This window comes from Pantherophis guttatus, chromosome 17 (assembly GCF_059756535.1).
Source record: "Pantherophis guttatus breed Tessera chromosome 17, ASM5975653v1, whole genome shotgun sequence".
NCBI lineage: Eukaryota > Metazoa > Chordata > Lepidosauria > Squamata > Colubridae > Pantherophis > Pantherophis guttatus.
The window spans coordinates 15,311,819-15,329,083 of record NC_142079.1 but is presented as its reverse complement, the minus strand read 5'-3'; the positions used below and the strand labels follow the sequence as shown (position 1 = coordinate 15,329,083).

The 17,265-nt window shown below is 47.1% G+C and overlaps 1 protein-coding gene across 1 annotated transcript in view; it reads left to right on the top strand.

Annotated features, from left to right (window-relative positions):
• AIFM3 (AIF family member 3) overlaps positions 1–16,595 on the top strand; it is a 52,833-nt gene extending 36,238 nt beyond the window's left edge. The window contains exons 11-20 of the mRNA XM_060683729.2: positions 596–726; positions 2,028–2,143; positions 2,244–2,315; positions 3,362–3,425; positions 5,509–5,585; positions 6,414–6,531; positions 8,865–8,963; positions 9,948–10,023; positions 11,967–12,071; positions 15,788–16,595. Of these exons, the coding sequence (XP_060539712.2) occupies positions 596–726; positions 2,028–2,143; positions 2,244–2,315; positions 3,362–3,425; positions 5,509–5,585; positions 6,414–6,531; positions 8,865–8,963; positions 9,948–10,023; positions 11,967–12,071; positions 15,788–15,827 (898 nt within the window). The 3' untranslated portion in view covers positions 15,828–16,595. The remainder of the gene's footprint in view (positions 1–595; positions 727–2,027; positions 2,144–2,243; positions 2,316–3,361; positions 3,426–5,508; positions 5,586–6,413; positions 6,532–8,864; positions 8,964–9,947; positions 10,024–11,966; positions 12,072–15,787) is intronic.
• Positions 16,596–17,265: the final 670 nt, after the last annotated feature.

The window sequence follows — 17,265 nt, the reverse complement described above, 5'->3', positions numbered from 1 at the left end:
CTTGTTGCTGTGAAAGTGAAACTGAAAGTGAAACTCCTCTCCTCTGCTTGTGTTTTGCATTTGGAACAGATTTCTTTTGAGGTGGGGAGGGGGAGTACAACTCCTTAGCATCAGAGTGTGTTAACAATAATATAGGAAATACTAATGCTCTAATGGTCATTTCGAAAAATCCTTTCTTAGTGAGCACTTAGAAGCCAGGAGGAACATAAGTGACAAATTTAAAGTTTGTAGGCTTTATGGTTCTGGAGATTTTGTAATTAATGCATGAGTGGTTTTTGCTTTTATATACTATATATAGATTTTAGATTTTTTTTATCCCACATTTTTATAAATAACTCAAGGCGGCAAACGTACCTAATAATAAAAGGGATGAAAATGATAAAAGGCAGGAGCTGCAGTTCTCTTTCTCAGATCACCAAAGGATTTGACTCAAAATGGGTAGCCAGGATTCTAGTCTTTTTCTAATCTAACTTGGCCTAAGGAGTTTTGGAAGGTGGGCCAGGAATAAGGAGGCTTCCTCCCTTTGTTATGCCACCTGCCCTTCTTTGACCTTTGGAGGATCCTTCGGCCTGACCTCTCCTATCTCTCCTTCCAGACCCAAAACGCTCAGCTGCAAAGGCAAGGAAGTGGAGAACGTCTTCACCATCCGTGCTGTGGAAGATGCCAACCGGGTGGTCAAAGTGGCCACTGGCAAAAACGCCGTAGTGGTGGGAGCCTCTTTCCTGGGTGAGCAAAGGCTGCGTAGACGGCCTTGGAAGATGAGCTGATTCATAATGTGGTTTGTTTCATCTGAGTTTAGCACGGTTTACTACCATGTTTCCCCAAAAATAAAACACACCCTGAAAATAAGCCCTAACCTGATTTTTTGGGGTGGGCCTCCCCTCAAATAAGCCCGGGGGGATAGGCATGGACAGCACAAGAGGCACCGAGCACATTGGGGCTGACAGCGTGTGGCAGCAACCGCAGCTCACCGGCCCTTTGGCACAGTGCAGATAAGTTCGAGTGTGGAGGCAGAGGTGGGGGGGAGACAGGCGATACAGATGTGCTGTGTGGCTGCCTGGCTCACGGGAGGCTTGTGGGAGGCTTGCGCAGCGGCGGCAGGTAGAGGCAGAGGCGCAGGGGAGGGGGGAGGCAGGCGATCCCAATGCCCCATGCAGGTTCCTGCCTGGCATGGCTGCAGGCAAGCCGAGAGAGGGTGGGACAGAGTGGGCAGTGTTGTTGGGATCTCCTGCCTCCCCCCGTCCTGACTCCTGCCTCTGCCTCTGCCTGGTTCTGCCGTGCACTTTTCGCCCAGAGGGAGACGAAGCTTCATCTGCTTGCAAATGGAGCTAATTGCTCCATTTAAAAGTGTCCCATTTGCAAGCAGACGAAGCTTCGAGTCTCCGTCATTTCTCCGTCCAGGTGAAAAGTGTTTCTACCCTGGGAAGCCCTGTAAGTCGTTGAGGCTGTGGGCAAGTAGATGGTGGGAGGGAGCAGGCGGGCATGCATAAAGTAAGACATTCCCCCAAAATAAGACCTAATAGGTCTTTTGGTCCTGCCCCCCCCCCAAAAGACTGGGTCTTATTTTCAGGGAAAAACAGGGTATCTATGGTTTAGGGTTTAGCATGCAAAGCCAAGCCTGCTGTTTGTAGTTTATTGTACAAATCGTGATTAAGGAAATCATGGTTTAGTACTCTGTGTGGACCAGTGATGGGTTGCTACCGGTTCGCCCCGGGAGGCTCTGCCCACCTGCCTGGATGCTTCTGTGCACGAGCAAACCGGTAGCAAACTAAATTGAAACCACTACTGGTGTGGACACAGGCTAAATATGTCTTGAAAATTAAGCTCTGTGTCCAAGTTGGAGAATTTGGGGGGGGGCTTTTCCCTCTGTTTTTAGCTGTTGTTTTTTCCTCGTCTCACCCAACTTGACCTGTTTCAGCAGCCGGATCTTCTGCTTTTGCGCTGCACCAACCTGCAGGCTCTCAGCTTGTCCTGGGTCTTTCCTGCAGTGGCTTCCTAACCCTCCTGCTCCCTCTGGCTTTTTGCAGGGATGGAGGTGGCTGCCTACCTTTCGGAGAAGGCTCACTCGGTCTCAGTGGTGGAGCTGGAAGAAGTGCCCTTCAAGAAATCCTTTGGGGAGAAGGTTGGGCGAGCCATCATGAAGGCAAGGCAGCTGCCCGGAGGGGGCATTTGGGGAGGGTCGAACCTTATTTTGAGAGGAACGTTTTTCAACCTTCTCTCTCCCTTCCTCTCCTCTCGGACAGATGTTTGAAAACAACCGAGTGAAATTCTACATGCAGACCGAAGTGTCGGAACTGCGGGAACAGGAGGGCAAGGTAGAGTTGGATGGATGGAATGGATGGAAACCAACCAGTGGTGGTTTCAAAGTTTTTTACTACCTGTTCTGTGGGTGTGGCTTGGTGGTACCAAGTATCCCACCCCACTCCAGGGGAAGGATACTGCAAAATCCCCATTTCCTCCCAATCAGCTGGGACTTGAGAGGCAGAGAATAGATGGGGGCAGGGCCAATCAGAATTTTTACTACCGGTTCTCCAAACTACTCAAAATTTCCTCTACCGGTTCTCCAGAACTGGTCAGAACCTGCTGAAACCCACCTCTGAAACCAACCAAGGAGAGATTAAGGAGAAACTTATCAATAGTGAGGACAATGAATCAGTGGAACAGAAGTTGCCTCCAGAGGTTGTAGGTGCTTCATCACTGGAGGTTTTTAAGAAGAGATTGGCCAGCCACCTGTCTGAAATGGTATAGGGCAGGGATCCCCAACCTGTGGGCCGTATGAATGTCAAGAAGAGAACAGGGTCCTTCCTCATCTGTCTCCTAGCACTTGCCCCTTCCGGATATGACTGCCACCCCCATCCAGCCACAGCCCTTGCAGCCAAGATCCAGAAGTCCTCCAGCCCTCCGTTGGACTCATTTTGAAAGTTTAGGATTCTGCCCATGGACAGAGTGAGGAAGTCCACAGTTGTGGAGGCAGTTTGCAAGGCAGCCGGTGACTTCCTTGGATCCGGGCAGGCGAGGAAGAGAGGCATAGCCCCACTGGGGAGGTCGAACAATAATAGAACAACAGAATGAATGAGCTGCAAAGGACCTTGGAGGTCTTCTAGTCCAGCCCCCTGCTCAAGCAGGAGAACCTATAATATTTCAGCTAAGTGGCTGTTTTCAGTTGGCCAGAGCTTGCAAGGTGGCCAGGATACTGTATTTCTGTTTGAAACAGCCCGGCCACATCCCCCCACTCAAGGAGAGGTGGGGAGCCTCTCCCACCCAGCAATGTCTTGCTTTCTGGCTTCACAGACAGGCAGGGCTGTGTCAAAGAAATAGATTTGATTTTTTAAAATTGATTGCATTTTACCTTTCCCCAAAGCTGAAGGAGGTAGTGCTGAAGAGTGGCAAAGTACTCCGGGCAGACGTCTGCGTGATTGGCATAGGTAAGTCGCTGGAGTACTTTGGGGGCGTCCTCTGGGGGAACTCAAGAAGGTCAAGACGGCACCAGGACTGCACAATCTAAGCTCACTCTCTACATGGGTCACATGCTGTGCTGCCCCACTCACTCACACACACGCGTAAGTGTGGTTTATAGAGAGTTTTATTGATGTTCTCCAGCAGTTCCCTTCACCTGGCCTCAGAACTGTCCCAAATCAATCCAGCCACAAGCAGCCAAGATTAGTCCACCAGACCATGGCCAATAGTCCATAAAACAGTAGAGAGTTGTTCCAACAAGTAAGTCCACCAAACAAACTTAAATCCACCAGGCAAAACTGAAAGTACATCCACGAGAGCTCATTTGGCAAGAGAAGTTCAGAGTCTCCAAGGCACGAAGTCAGGCAGGAAGCATGAGGAATAAACACACACACAAGCATAAACCCAACACGTTGTTCCCAGCAATGCCTCCCTCTGGCTGCTGTGATAAATAGCTTTCCGGTGCAGCCCATCAAGATGGGCAGGGCCTCTTCCTGAGTAATCTGGCAGATCTCTGTGGCTCTTGTCTTTTCTCTGCCCTGCATGTTCTCGGATCCATCATGGAAGGCAGCTCCTCCTTCTCTGTCCTCCCCTGCAAGCTGTCCCCAGTTGAAGCCTCCTGTAAATTTCTTTCAGCTGGCTGTTCAGAGTCATTAATTAACCCAGTTCCTGACATGCCAGGAAGGACTTCCGAGAAAGAATCTGAGGAATCGTCCAAGGGAGACCATCACACATGCTTTGATCAGTTGCTCTTGGCCATCTTGAGTTTTGGAATAACCACCTGGGGATGCCCCTGAGTGCTCCTGTGTTTCGGGGATCCTTCCTTGAGCTTCCCTCAATGACAGCCCTGATTTTAATTTAATTTAAGGTAGCACTTAGCTGAGTTTAGCTGAGGCAGTACTTAGCTGAGTTTGAAAAAAAGCCATTTTGTAGATTTGTAGATTTTTGGATGGGGGACCATCTGGAGATTCTAGAACAATGATTAAGCTGGAAAGGAGGCCCTGGCAAAGTACTTCTCTATGGTTGCCAAGGAAATTGTCCCTGAAGTAAGTCACAGGGCTCAGTGAGGAGAGTCAGAAGAGAGATTATAGTTGACATTAGCTCATTCACAAAAATTGAGGCAACAGACTAGATAGGAAGACCAGAGATGAAGAGAGAGGCAAAACACCATCTTGATGCCAAGAAAACCACATGGAATTCTGACTTGCTGTCTGAAAAACACTTGTATTTGTAGAAAAAAGAAAAAAAAGAGAAGTAAAATTTTATCTACGACAGAGAAATTCTTGCATCATCATCTTCTTTTAATGACCCCATAATCCCTCGGGGGGGTGGAGTCTGGGCAACTGAATGGAGCTAGCAGAATGTTTTACTGGCCGGATGCCCTTCCTGTCATCAATGTGGAGTTTTGTTCAGAAGATATATTCTCATTGTGCCCAGAGAGAGAAAAATATCTGCCTCTACTGAGGATCAAACTCACTTCTGACTGTGAGACGAGAGCTCCACCTCTAGGCCACCGCACCACTTGGAGAAATCTTTGCATAGCCAAAGGATAATTATTTCATCTGGGGTCTTCTGAAACCATGAGAAAGTGTGAGAAGGAAGTGAGGGCATGATGAGAGGGAGTTCAAGAAGTGTTTAATTTTGGCAGCAAGGCAGCCTCTGCAACAGGGCAGAAAGATGCTGTATTTTATCTTTTTTATTTTAATTTTAATTCACTTTCCCCCCAAAAAAGCCAGATTATTCTACAGGCCACTAAAGAACAACCATCTCCTTTAGTTACAAGCTAAAAAATTGTAACCTGGAAGGAAAATAGGAGAAGGAGGGAAGAAGACAAAAAAAAAAACTTATCACAAAGCACCAATTGGTAATGGGGACTTAAACTTGTATTATCTCCAGTTTATATGGATGGTCTATCCTTCTATGATTTATAAAGCAGATGGAGTTGTCAGGAGCCATTAGCATTTGGTAATGGCCTTTTCCGTGGTTCAAATAAATGGGGTTGGGGGCCAAGAGTCCCTCCCACTGCTAATGCCCCTCTTCTCTTTGGCGCAGGGGCCACTCCAGCCACCGGCTTTCTGAAGCAGAGCGGGGTCCATCTGGACTCCAAAGGTTACATCGTGGTGAACAAGGTACCGTAGAAGCTGCCAAACAGGCCAGCCAGGGAGGAGGCGGAGGGAGGGTGTCAGCCAAGCACTGAACCATTCATTCATTCATTCATTCCATCCATCCATCCATCCATCCATCCATCCATCCATCCATCCATCCATCCATCCAGTTCATTCATAGAATAGAATAGAATAGAAATAGAAATAATAGAAATAGAAATAGAAATAGAAATATAGAATAGAATAGAATAGAACAGAACAGAACAGAACAGAACAGAACAGAACAGAACAGAACAGAACAGAACAGAATTCTTTATTGGTCAAGGGTGATTGGATACACAAGGAATTTCTCTTGGTCCATACACTCTCAGTGTACATAAAAGAAAAGATACGTTCGTCAAGAATCATAAGGTACAACATTTAATGATAGTCATAGGGTACAAATAAGCAATCAAGAAACAGTATCAATATAAATCGTAAGGATACCAGCAACAAGGTCATAAATGGGAGGAGGTGAGTGATGGGAACCACCATTCATTCATTCATTCATTCAAATTTATATAGCCTCCTACTCCCTCCCAGTGACTCTAGGCACTTACAGAAAATAAAAACACAATGTAGAAGAAATAAAAATAAAACTTTCTTGTTTTTTCTTTGAAGACGTTTTGCTTCTTATCCAAGTTTAGTTTCTCCTTGGTTAGGTTGGTTCTCCCTTCCTCTTTCCTTTCTTTTGCTCCTTCCTTCCTTCCTTCGTTCCTTTCCTCCCTCTTTCCTCCTGCAACGGACCATTCCCTGTCTCATCCTTGCAAGGCGCCCCTCCCCCTCCCAACAGAGCTCTTCTCTCCCTTCCAGATGATGCAGACCAACATTCCAGGAGTTTTCGCTGCGGGCGACACGGTGGCCTTTCCTTTGGCGCTGAGGAACCACAAGAAGACGAACGTTCCACACTGGCAGATGGCTCACATGCACGGTGGGTACGGTTGTGGCCTTCTTTCGTGGAAGAGAAGCCTCCGTTTCCCCCTTGGAAGTCCTGGGAAGTCCTGAGCAAACGGTGCAGGGAGCTGCAGCCTGTCTTGGTTTTTCCACGTAGTTTAGGGCAGCCAAGATATCCATTGGGCGGATGGGGGGGGGGGGCAGGCAGAGGCCTGAATCCAATGATGCTGATTCTTCCCCCCCTTCTGAGCAGAAGGAGCAGTGGGGGTGTATATAGAGAGAGGGGATTTTGCATCTCCTCCATCTCGGTCACCTGCCTGCTCTTGCAGGACCTCTTCTGGGGTCCCTTCCCAGGCCCAGAACCTTCCTAGGTCTAGTTGTGTGTTCAGCTTCGCCTACCCCAATCATATTTTCCCTATAAATAAACCTGTTCCGGTTTTAAAGCTTGCTTCGCTCCTCCTTATTCAGGGCAAATTTATTTTATTTATGTATTTATTGGTTTGATTTATATGCCGCCCTTCTCTGGAGACTCAGGGCGGCTTACAATGCGTTAAGCAACAGCCTTCATGCTTTTGTATGCATCACATGTATACACAAAGCCTGACTAGGTGGCTCAATGGCTAAGACACTGAACTTGTCGATCAGAAAGGTCAGCAGTTCGGCAGTTCGAATCCCTAGTACAGGGTCTCCTGCGTGAGCAGGGGGTTGGACTAGATGACCTCCAAGGTCCTTTCCAAATCTTGTTAATGTTATTATTATAATAATAAAGCCACCCATATTCACCTCCAGCAACAGCAGAGCAGGGTGGGGTGTAAAAGAAGAGAAGGCTGCCATTACAACCAACTTTTCCTGATCTTGCATCTCTCTCAGTGCCCCTTAGGATTGCGCCTCTCTTGTTTGCAGCTGCAGGACACTTTGTTTTTTTTTTTTTAATTTGATTTATATGCCGCCCTTCTCCGGAGACTCAGGGCGGCTTACAATGAGTTAAGCAATAGCCTTCATACTTTTTGTATGTTTATACAAAGTCAGTTTATTGCCCCCCCAATCCGGCTTCTCATTTTACTTACCGTCGAAAGGATGGAAGGCTGAGTCAACCTTGAGCCTGGTGAGATTTGAACTTGCAGTAATTGCAGACAGCTGCTGTTAATCACAATGCTATCAGTCTGTTGAGCCACCAGGCCCGTCTGCTGGCTCATGTTCAAAATCGGGATCCACTAGGATACCCAGAGACTTTCCCCATGTCCTGCTGTCCTCTGAAGTACCTCCCATCCTAGGTACACATCTTTAGATTTTCCCTACTGGAGTCTTAAGACTTTGCATTGGTGAAGAAGTGTAGAGCTGGTCTTGGCGATAAGGAAGGTAGGAGTGAGCTGTTAAGAGAGGATTTCCAGAAGACTTAGTTTTGAGAAGCAGGAAAGCAGGAGAAAGACACTCCAAATGCAGGGGTGAAATTCAGCTGGTTCTGAGAACTGGTAGCGGAAATTTTGAGTAGTTTGGTGAACTGGCAAATATCACCTCTGGCTGGCCCCAGAGTGAGATGAGAATGGGGATTTTGCAATATCCTTCCCCCAGGAGTGGGGAGGGAATGGGGACTTTGTAGTATCCTTCCCCTGCCACGCCCACTAAGCCATGCCCACAGAACCGGTAGTAAAAAAAATTGAATTCCACCACTGTCCAAATGGCTATGGTTTTGTGTATGGGACAGGGAGAAAGTTGGACAGGCTCCCAAGGTGCTGTTTCTTTACTCCACAACAATAAAGGGCACTGCTAGAGTCCCTGCAGTGTTCTTGTCTCAGAAGATGGATTTGTTGAATGCAGTGTGTGAGAGCCAATAAACACAGTCTGTTTTTTGACCTAGGCAACCTCCAAGGGCTTACACAGTGTTTCTCAACTTTAAGGTGGGTGGACTTCAACTCCCAGAATTCCCTAGCCAGGCTGGGGAATTCTGGGAGTTGAATCCCACCCATCTTAAAGTTGTCAAAGTTGAGAAACAATGGCTTACCCCAGTGGTTGGCAACCTTAAACACTCAAAAGAGCCACAAAAGTCCTAACCGGAAGACCACCGTTCAATTCTGGAGCCGACCGGAAGTCCCCGCACCATAGAATCTCCTTCTAGCATAGCATCCTTTTTCCTCTACCTGTCCTAACCGAAAGACCTATCAATTGTGGAGCCGACCAGTAACAGGAAGCTGCCAGAGAGGGATGAAAGAGCCACATGCGGCTCCAGAGCTGCGGGTTGCCGACCCCTGTCTTACACCATTCAAATAATGAACAAACGGTCTAATGATGTGCTCTAAGGGCCCTAATTCATATGCCTGATTGACTTCTCTATTCCATTCTCTATTCCATTACTTCTCTATTGCATCCCAGGGCGCATAGCAGCACTGAATATGCTGGCCTATGGGACCGAAATCAGCACCGTCCCTTACCTGTGGACCGCCATGTTTGGCAAGAGCATTCGCTATGCAGGTGAGGGAAGAAAAGTTTAGGATTAGAGAGTGCGCTGAGACCTGCTTCTTGGTTGTCTTTCTGGTTTTGGGGAGGTGGAGGGTTGCTTGATGTTCTCAGGTACTTTGTATTTTAAATCTTGTAATGTTCGTTATTGTTTTTATTTTATTCTGCTTTCTGCCCAGAGTCACTCATTAAAGTGGAGGTGTCATATATATATTGGATAAATAAAATAAAAAAAGAATACACTCAGGGAGTTTGGCAAAATCCACAGTTATCACATTTCATCCTTACAAAGCTTGGAAGAAATGCAGAAGTCTATCTGTGTGTGATTTGTGCTATGGAATTAAGCTCAGATTTGAAAGGCTGGAGAAAGTTTAGGGTGCCTTAAAATGTCTTTTTCTCCACTCTTGACCAAAAGGGAGCTAATTCTTCACCTTGTCGGCTCACCTGCACTTTGCAGCAAAATCCTCCTTGTTTTTTCCATGTTGCAATGCAGTGCTCCATAAAAATGTGGTGAAATACATTTTAAAATTTATTTATTGGTTTGATTTATATGCCGCCCTTCTCCGGGGCGGCTTACAATGCGTTAAGCAATAGCCTTCATACTTTTGTATATACCTGCTTAGTAGGGCTTTCGGCCCCCCCTAAGCAGTGTTCTTTTTTATACAAAGTCAGCTTATTGCCCCCACAATCCGGGTCCTCATTTTACCTACCTTGAAAGGATGGAAGGCTGAGTCAACCTTGAACCTGGTGAGATTTGAACTTGCAGTAATTGCAGGCAGCTGATGTTACTTAACAGCACTTAAGTCTGCTGCGCCACCAAGGCTATAAAATGTCTATTTGTTTCAAAATGCTCTAAATGTATTTATGCATGTGTAGTTTAATTAGTTTCTTATAACATATATTTTAATGCTTTTTTTTTAAAAGAAACAAGATGGCAGATTAAAATAGGAAAAAGAAACTTCATGCTTCCTACATATACACATTGCTTTTCTTTTCTAGGTCATGGAGAAGGATTTGATGATGTGATTATTCGGGGAGACCTAGACGAACTTAAATTTGTAGCCTTTTACACTAAGTAAGTGCCCTTGAAAAGCTTTCATTTACAAGCCACCATGATGTGTGTTGCAAAATTATGCTGTTTGTTTATAATAAGCAAATACAACTGCTTGTGTATTGCTTGTTGATGTCACAGAAGCTGGGTGAATCTGTGCAATCGATTTTAGCTTCAAAGAATAATAGAAGTTTTTATTTTATTTTATTACCTTGGCCATGAAACTCCAGATTTACAGTGTTTCTCAACTTTGCAACTTTAAGATAAGAGCCTTGGTAGTACAGTGGTCTAAAGCACCCTGTTATTAACACAGCTGCCTGCAATTACTGCAAGTTCAAATCTTACCAGGCTCAAGGTTGACTCAGCCTTCCATCCTTTCTAAGGTAGGTTAAATGAGGAACCAGTTTGTGGGGGCAATAAGCTGACTTTGTATAAATATACAAAAGTATGAAGGCTATTGCTTAACGCATTGTAAGCCGCCCTGAGTCTCCGGAGAAGGGCGGCATATAAATCAAATTAAAAAAAAAAAAGATGGGTGGATTTCAACTCCCAGAATTCTCCAGCCTGCATAGCTGGGTGGGGAATTCTAAGATTGAAGATCCCCCATTGTCAAAGTTGAGAAACACAGTACTAAATAAAACATTTTTGAAGAAGCACACCAAGGACCATTCCAGGCTTCCAAAGTTCAGAAGAATTTTGATCGACTTGAATATTGGGCTGCATCCAGTTCAGTGTCCATGTTCAGTGGTGAGAAATGTACAGATTCTCAGTCATCCAAGTCATGGTTGTCCTAAAGGGTTTTTTTCTGGAGGCAACTGGACTTTCTGGTTTTTTCTTCATGTGCATCATGTGTTACCAGGAGTACTACTCAGGTGACCCTGAGGATACAGATAAACCTCCAAGTGCTTCAATGACCCTCTAAAACAGTGTTTCTCAACCTTGGTAGCTTGAAGATGGGTGGACTTCAACTCCCAGAATCCCCTAGCCAGCAGTGCTGGCTGGGGGATTCTGGGAGTTGAAGTCCACCCATCTTCAAGCTTCCAAGATTGAGAAACACTGCTCTATAAGGATGCAAATATCCAGCTGTCTGCAAGGAATATAAATCCTTCCATTCCCCACCATCCAATCAGAGCTGAAGAAGCTTCTTGGATGAGAAGTGAAACGTCTTCAAAAAAAAAAAAACAACAAGAAAGTCCAGTTGCCTCCTGAAAAAAGCACGTTTGAAAAAAGATCCAAAGTTACATGCAAGGAAGATATGCAGTTCCTGGCTTAGCAGTTGTAGCTGCTAGAAGGATCTTGCTGTCTGGGTAGACCACAGATTTCAAATAAACCAATAATGCACAGCAGCTGCTCCTAGAAAGGAGTCTACCTGTTGCTGCCAGACAGCGCCATCTACAGAAGGGAGCTTGAAAAGCCATCTTTATTTTTATTTATTTTTATTATTCATATTTCTATGCCGCCCACTCTCCGAGGACTCTGGGCGGCTTACACCAAAGACAGTATACTAAATAGCATATGGCCCCCGACAATCTGGGTCCTCATTTTACCCACCTCGGAAGGATGGAAGGCTGAGTCAACCTTGAGCCAGTGAGATTTGATCCGCTGATTTGCTGAACTAGCAGTCAGCTGAAGTAGCTGCAGTACTGCACCCTAACCACTGCGCCACCTGCGTCTTTTTTTTTTGACCATCCCTGAGAGATGCCACCATTGCTAGCTTGTTCTGTGAGCCAATGAAGTGGGTCATGTGAATATAATTAGTCAGCATTTGTGTTCCATTCATATCACCCCATTGCTGATCCCTTCAGTTCGTTGGGTCAACTCAGCAGACCTGGGTGCAAAAGAAGCAAAGCGCCTGGGGAAAACTCTCTTGGGATCCACTGGAACCTCCTGCCTTGCGTGAAATGCACCCTGGCTCGGTGGCAGCGGCTCTTAACCGCCACTTCTGAGCCCTTGGTCTTTTCTTCCAGGAGCGACGAAGTGCTGGCCGTGGCCAGCATGAACTACGACCCGTTGGTCTCCAAGGTGGCTGACGTCATGGGCTCCGGCAGGGCCATCCGCAAGCGAGACGTGGAGTAAGTTACCTTGAGTAGCTGCCGCCTTCCTCCTCCTTCACAGAAAGCTTAACTCTGAGCATATATTCCAGCCCCACCACTCCCACTCCCCATGGAGCAAACAAGTCAGAGCAACAGCCTTTGGCAAACACGAGTGTGAGCTTCCTGTGGCTCTCCCTCATCTCATCATCTTCTTTTAACGACCCCATAATCCCTGGTGGGGTGCAGTCTGGGCAACTGAATGGAGCTGAGTGTTTTACTGGCCGGATGCCTTTCCTGTCACCAATGCAGAGTTTTGTTCAGCAGATATATTCGCATTGTGCCCAGAGAGAGAAATATCTGCCTCTACCTAGGATCAAACTCGCAGCCTCCTGATTGTGAGGCAAGAGATCCACCTCTAGGCCACCGTACCACTCTTCCTGTGGCTCTCCCTGACCATCTTAAACACAAGTGCATCATTCTTGCGACTTTAAACGGGGCTTTTTATATTTTTCTGCCTGCCTGCTTGCCAAAGGACTCTCCACTTGTCTCTTCTGCCCAGAGAAGAGAACCTGTCCCTGCAGGTTGGGAGGAGGGAGATTTGAAAGGTTTGAATAGAATACAGCTGGAAGGGACCTTGGAGGTCTTCTAGACCAGCCCTCTGCTCAAGCAGGGTGATGGCGAACCTATGGCACGCGTGCCACAGGTTGCATGTGGAGCCATATCGGTGGGCATGAGAGTGTTGCCCTAGCTCAGCTCCAGCACGCATGCTGAATCCAGCTGATTTTCGGGCCTTCCGGTCCCACCGGAAGTCAGAAAATGGGCCATTTCCAGCCTCCAAAGGGCCTCCGGGGGGGGGAGGCTGTTTTTGCCCTCCCCAGGCTCCTAGAAAGCCTCTGGAGCCTGGGGAGGGTAAAAAATGGGCCTTCCGGTCCCACTGGAAGTTGGGAAACGGGCCATTTCTGTTCTCCGGAGGGCCTCCGGGGGTGTGGGGAAGGCTGTTTTTGCCCTCCCCAGGCTCCAAGAAAGCCTCTGGTGCTTGGGGAAGGCAAAAAATGGGCCTACTGGGCCCACCGTGCCATTGTGTGCCAAAAGCAGATGGGAGCGTGGGGGGGGGGGGTCGCATGCACGTGCGTGAGAGGGCGGGCGCATTGAATTATGGATGTGGGCATGCACGCTCGCGATCTCCCCACACTCCGTCCACTTTTGGCACGTGACAGCAAAAAGGTTAGCCGTCACTGCTATATACCATCTCAGACAAGTGACTGTCCATTCTCTCCTTACAAACGTTTTTTGTTCTAATTCTGAATCGGGGGTGTTGGGGGAGGTCTATGACAATTTGCTGTGGCCAACTGACCGCAGGACAACTCGCTGCGGGACAAGAGTTACGCTAGCATCAAAGAAACGGTGCAACGGAATCCTTAAAGAAAAGGATGCAAAAGGAGGGGCAGAATGAAATGGGAACGACAAAAATTAAAATAATCTTTTATTCATTTTAAAAATAATTAAACTGAATTGTTAAATTGTCCCAAGGCGAATTATCCTGCAGTGAGTTGGTTGTGGTGCAGCGAGTTGTCCCATTCCATGTCGGGGGGGAGGGTGGTGGGAGCACCAAGCCAAGAGGCTGGTCGTTCAATTAACCCCGTGTGTAAAACGGAAGGTGGGGGGAGAGCTTTGGTTGCACAGTCATGGCGGCCATCTTGACTTATTTGACAGCCCTGTGGGATGCCTCGTTCTAAATCTGGGCATAAGCTGTTCTAATGAGCAGAATTGACAAGAGAACAATGAATTCCACTTATGGGGTCTCAGAACAGGGACAGTTCCCCCCCCCCAGTTTAGAAAGTGAATGATCATATTCAGTGTTAGGTTGGAGTGGAATTTAGATTCCCCCCCCCCCCGGCACCCAGGAAAGCGACCCTGACTTACTCTCCTTTCCTCCCTCTTTCTCTTTTTTACTGCTACAATTTAAGGCTCTTCATCCGGTACGTATGTACATGTGTATGTTTGCATTAGTATCACGGCCCAGCTGAGGGCATCGGCGGGGCTGCCTTCAGCTGAGAAGCTATTCCTGCTTTTTAATTAGGAAAAAGAGGGAAATGGTGGCACAGAAATGCTCCATTATTAAATTATTGTTTATTGGTTCGATTTATATGCCGCCCTTCTCCGGAGACTCAGGGCGGCTTACAATGCATTAAGCAGTAGCCTTCATCCTTTTGTATATACCTGCTTAGTAGGGCTTTCGGCCTCCCCTAAGCGGTGTTCTTTTTTATACAAAGTCAGCTTATTGCCCCCACAAACCGGGTCCTTGTTTTACCTACCTCGGAAGGATGGAAGGCTGAGTCAACCTTGAGCCTGGTGAGATTTGAACTTGCAGTAATTGCAGGCAGCTGGTGTTACTTAACAGTGCTTTAGTCTGCTGTGCCACCAATCATTTAACAAATGATTGTTAAAAGAGCCCAGGGGCTGCTTTTGTGCAGAGTTCTGGGTCCTTCAGCTGGGGAATAAACAGATACTATGCCACTGTGCCCTCTCTCATCTATCTATCTATCTATCTATCTATCTATCTATCTATCTATCTATCTATCTATCTATCTATCTATCATCTATCTATCTATCTATCTATCTATCTATCTATCTATCTATCTATCTATCTATCATCTATCTATCATCTATCATCTTTTAACGACCCCATAATTCCTTGTTGGGTGGGGTCTGGGCAACTGAATGGAGCTAGCAGAGTGTTTTAATAGCCGGATGCTTTTCCTGACGCCAATGCGGAGTTATATTCAGCAGATATATTCTCATTGTACCCAGAGAGAGAAATATCTGCCTCTATTTAGGATTGAACTCACAGCCTCCTGATTGTGAGGTGAGAGCTACACCTCTCCCATCCATCCATCCATCCATCTATTTATCTATCTCGTCTGTTTGTCTCTGTCTGTTTGTCTGTCTTTCTCTCTCTCTCTCATATACATATCAATCAGGGGTGAAATCCAGCAGGTTCTGACAGGTTCTGGAGAACCGGTAGCGGAAATTTTGAGTAGTTCAGAGAACCAGCAAATGCCACCTTTGGCTGGTCCCAGAGTGGGGTGGGAATGGGGATTTTGCAGTATCCTTCCCCTGTCATGCCCACCAAGCCACGCCCACAAAACTGGTAGTAAAAAAATTTAAATTTCACCATTGGTATCTATCACTTACGGTATACCGTCCTGGGGTGTCCACAGGGAATAATAAACAACGTTAAGATGCCACCCACAACAGTATGATTAAAGGTGTGATGCCTATAAAAAAAAAGATGGCTGTGGCCACCATCTTGACTTTTTTGACCCTGCCTGTGATTCTGGAGATAGCAAACAGCCCTGGAGGCTGGGAGTTATAAAGGGACATCAAGATGATCTATGGGAGGGAAGGGTCAGCCATTAAGGGAGGGGGAAACAGCCCTTCCCTCCATCCTGGGCAGATGGAAAACGTCAGGAGGAACCTCAAAACAACCCCATCTTGATTCACTTTGGTGCAAGAGGGGACGCAAGAAACTCCGAGGGGCTTTGAAGATTGAGGGAAGCCCTTCGGGAAATGGCAGAAATGCCAGAAATGTCAGAACAACACAACACAACACAACACAACACAACAGGCTTCGGCCGAGCTACTGGCTGGTCCAACTGCACCCCCGGGCCAGGCCTTTTGGCCAGCATTGCCCGCTTTGTGCTGGCCTTCAGAGAGGCTGCCATAACTCAGCCGCCATTTTGTCTTTTCTGCAGAACTGGAGACATGTCCTGGCTGACGGGGAAAGGCTCCTAAGAGCTGGGAATCCTGCTTGGTTTGGTTCCCTTCCGGGGACCTCTGCAAAGCCGCCTTCCTCCAGGCTTGGCGAGCCCGACCTTCCCCTGAGACTCTTCTCCCGGCTCTTCCCCTTGTCTCAAGGATCTCTCCGGAGCGCATCGGACATGGACTTGCACTTGAGCTGCTATTGTAGCAGCTCCCAGGGTGGAGCTGAAGGAAGGAACTGTGGGACCGCCGGGCTGGAATGCTGTCCACGGAGGGGGCAGGAGAAGGAAGGGATATACAAACGTGGCGGGCACCTTTTGCAGGCTGGCACAAGCTGCTGAGGCTGCTTGGAGAGGGGGCACAACTTCCTCAGGGTGCTGCCTGGCGCCACCCTTCCCTTCTCCCAAGGCAAGCCCATGCCCGCTTCTCCTGCAGTGCCACGTGCCAAAATGTCTTCTTGCATCATGTGGATCGAGGCAGAAGACTGAAAGGTCCCTTGGACGGCTGGGAGACCAGAACGTGGCCTGAGCAGCTTCCGTTTCTTACTCCTCTGTGGCTGAACCACCCTTGATGTACTGGGATGACTGGAATCTGCACGTCCTTCCCTGGTTCCATCTCCCCCCCCCTCTTTTTTTTTTTTTTTGGCAATGCACTTTATAGAATCCGGACCAAGTTTCTTCTGCAGGAACGCTGAAGCTGAAGTGCAGAATTCCGCTCTTGGGTCAGGGTGATTTTTTACTGGATAACCAGGGAAGGATTGTCTTGGCTATTAATTAAAAGTACATTGGCCTTTTAATTAAATCAAGCTTAATTTTTGTTCTTTCAAGCTTAATTTTTGTTCTGTTCCTGCCCCTTTTGTCAGAATGCAGCCTCTTTGTCTGGAAAGGCCAAAATCAACCCCAGGCAGAAAATGTTCTCCTTTTTTCCCCCCCTCCCAGTGCGATTAATTCATAAATCTACACGGGGGAAACTGAGTCATTATGATCTTGCACACACTAGTGAAATCGTCATGATGCTGTTGAGGCTCCGGCTGGGTTTTACATGTGATGCACAGAGCTTGGATTGGTTAGGTTAGGTTTATTAAATTTGTATACTGCCCTTCTCCCGAAAGACTCAGGGCGGTGAACAGCCAAAATTAAAATACATATAGTATAAAAATTAAAATAAATTAAAACAGAATTAGATCAGTTTGGCTTCCCCAAATTTTAAAACCCTTTACCCATAAAATAGCCCATTAAAATTTTAAGCCAGCCCGGCTTGCTGAAATAAGAAGGTCTTCAAAGCTCGGTGGAAAGTACGGAGGTCCGGGATCAGTCGTATTCCTGGGGGTAGCTCGTTCCAGAGGGCAGGTGCCCCCACAGAGAAGGCTCTCCCCCTGGGGGTTGTCAGTTGACATTGCTTGACCGATGACACCCTGAGGAGACCCTCTCTGGGAGCAGATTGGCCAGTGGGAGGTTATCGGTGGTAGAAG